The sequence below is a fragment of the Hippichthys cyanospilos genome, chromosome 21, assembly GCF_059441005.1.
Source record: "Hippichthys cyanospilos isolate Australia breed blue-spotted pipefish chromosome 21, RoL_Hcya_1.0, whole genome shotgun sequence".
NCBI lineage: Eukaryota > Metazoa > Chordata > Actinopteri > Syngnathiformes > Syngnathidae > Hippichthys > Hippichthys cyanospilos.
The window spans coordinates 10,917,211-10,920,000 of record NC_142389.1 but is presented as its reverse complement, the minus strand read 5'-3'; the positions used below and the strand labels follow the sequence as shown (position 1 = coordinate 10,920,000).

Here is a 2,790-nt window from a genome sequence, read left to right as displayed (position 1 = left end):
CCACGCTCCCTCGAACTTTGACTGCAGGCGGTCTCATGCATCCGGGGCACGTTCGGAGTCGCCGGACCTGGGCACCTCGTCTCCCACCTCCCCCGCGTCACCGTCGTCGCCCCGCTGCTCCTCGTCATCATCCTTGCTGCCTCACTCCCGCTCTCCGCCGCCGCTTTCCAGCCCCCAGTCATCGGACTGCGAGGACACGGACCGACGCAAGGCCCACAACTTCCTGGAGCGCAAACGGCGCAACGACCTGCGCTCGCGCTTTCTCTCTCTACGGGACGAGATCCCTGGCTTGGCCGACTGTGCCAAGACCCCCAAGGTGGCCATCTTAACGCGGGCGACCGAGTATCTGCACCAGCTGCATGCCAGTGAGCGGCAGAAGGCTCAGGAGAGGAAGCAGCTGAAGGCCAAGCAGGCGCAGTTGCTACAGAGGCTGGCGCAGCTCAAGCGATCGTGAACTGAAAACTAAATGGACACGCGTTAAGACATGTTGGAATTTTGCGGGTGGATTTTCTTTCTGGTTTTTGTTTTTGTTGTGATTTGCACATTTAGCTTCTGAGTGATCGACGGACAGCAAGGGTAGGACTACACAGGTCCGTGGTTATCTCCGTAAACCAAAACGTTTTTGAGTGAAATTTCAAAATGAACCAGAAATGAATCCTAATCTTTACAGATGAACTGAATTTGACGGTTGAACTTTTGAATCTAGATGGCAACATGATTTTTGATCCATTAATTGACAAACGCATCACAAATAATGCCAACGTATGCTTTTATGTAATGTTTCTAGTTGATCACGAGTAGGGCACGTTGATATTTTAGGTTCATCCAAAAAGCCAAAATCCGGATTTAGTTTTTGTTTATTTTTTGGTGATTTTCTTGCCCCGTGCTTATTTTAGACATTGAAATGCTGCATGGGTGGAGGGGAGGCTCCATATGAAGTCTGACTATGACTGAAAGACACCCCCCCAAATAGTTAAATTATTTCTGTGCCATTTTCCATAGCCCCATCTGGAAAAGAAAATATTCAGGTCGTGTCCATTTGTAGCTCAAGTGCAACTTATTTGTAGCATTATACATTTAGATTCTATTTCACCCCAATACTAAAATGTGTACATCTATAGAGTTCTTGTGCCATGGAAAGCAGCCAAAAGGTAAATGCCAGCTTCAGTATATCAACCAAAAGAAATTCATATGAGAATCCCCCCCCCCCCCCCCCCCCCCCCCCACACACACACACACACACACACACACACACACACACACACACACAGTTTTGGAAATTGAATCCCACTGCATAGCATGCCCCCCCCCCCCCCCTAATTATTTGTGAATATTTTTTTTTTTCCTTCTGCCATGGAAAAGCCTTTTGAACCATGCGGGCAGTCCAGTTGTGTACATAATACCCCATTTCTGTACAGTCCCTTCTGAACCAAAACCAGAGCTGTGTACTACTTGTCCTCGTCCCCCCTCCCTTTAATTTGCATCTTAAAGCTTACTAGCTTTTTTTTCCAGAGATAACTCAAAACTTCTATTTTTGTTAATAAAAAGGAAATGATAAAACAGTTGAACATGGATCACATGTAATACTTTGTCACACAGCAATGTCTTGTTTGTGTTTTCTGTCTTTGACTAAAAGAAAAAAAAGTCAAAGTTTGATACTCTATTTTCTTACAGAGCTGTGTTCAGTGTCTTCTGTTTTTTGTTATTGTAGCTGACAAGGGGCCTTCTTGGAGGTTGTGTGCTGAATGCGGACGTGTCGTATTAGTGTGATTTAAAAGACCACGGAGTTGTAGCACCATCTTGGTGCGGAAGGAAGCATCTTTATGAGCCTATTGTTGCTTTTTGCATGCTCCTTGCTGCCTGTTGTCCAGAGGCAACTTAAAATATCTCTTGAGTAGCATGTTCTGGCTTTGCTAGCACTCAGGAATAGCTTTGTGGCTTACATCTCGCTGTATGTAACAACCTCAGGAGCACCCTTCTCCCTGAATCAATGATTCACCGCTTTTTCCACATCACTCCTCTCATTGATTCAGTGCAAACCACCAGTTGCCCCTCGTTTTCTCTTCGAAGGCCTCATGACTTATTTAAATGTTTGATTTGTATGTGTTGCCAGATTTGGATGTTGCTAATATTTTTGCAGTTGGTGATTTATGGAGCCTTGTTTCAGCACTTTTTTTTTTCTTTCTGTACCTCATAAGCCTATATGTATGAAGAGATGACCAGAAAAATCAATAAATTTAATTGACATCATATTAGGCCTGTTTGTCTTATTACCCTCCATCATTTTGACATCTTTACTTATAACACGTAACATTCATATTACAGTATTGCGTTTGTAAAGCTGACAGATTGACTAGGTGATTTGGAGATGCAGGAGGAAATACAACTATTTCTGTTAAAATTGTAAATTACAATACCCAATATTGATTAAAATAACGGGCATGTTAAATACATGTAGAATATACGACTTTTTTTTTTTTTTTTTTTTTACCAGGCTAATTGAGGTATTTAAAGGTTTGTTTTGCCCAGATTATCTTTGTTTTTAATTCAGTTGTACCCAATTGACTTTTTTTTTAATTGATTAGCTGCAAAATTTCATATAAAGGTAATTGCAAAATGAAAAGTTCACATCTACAGTACTTGACAAATGTTTGGACATGGTTTTTCATTCAAAGTATGAGAACGCGTGGCAAAACCTTTGACTGGGAGTGTATAATACCTGTTTTATTTAAAGGTAATTATTTTATATGTATGCCATAAAATAAAAGGCACGTGTCTAAAAATAAATGA

General features: G+C 41.9%; 1 protein-coding gene across 1 annotated transcript in view; it reads left to right on the top strand.

Moving 5' to 3' along the window:
- Nucleotides 1-1,210, top strand: part of myclb (MYCL proto-oncogene, bHLH transcription factor b) — a 7,554-nt gene extending 6,344 nt beyond the window's left edge. The window contains exon 3 of the mRNA XM_088405679.1: nucleotides 1-1,210. This exon is cut by the window's left edge and continues 310 nt beyond it. Within this exon, the coding sequence (XP_088261805.1) occupies nucleotides 1-454 (454 nt within the window). The 3' untranslated portion in view covers nucleotides 455-1,210.
- Nucleotides 1,211-2,790: the final 1,580 nt, after the last annotated feature.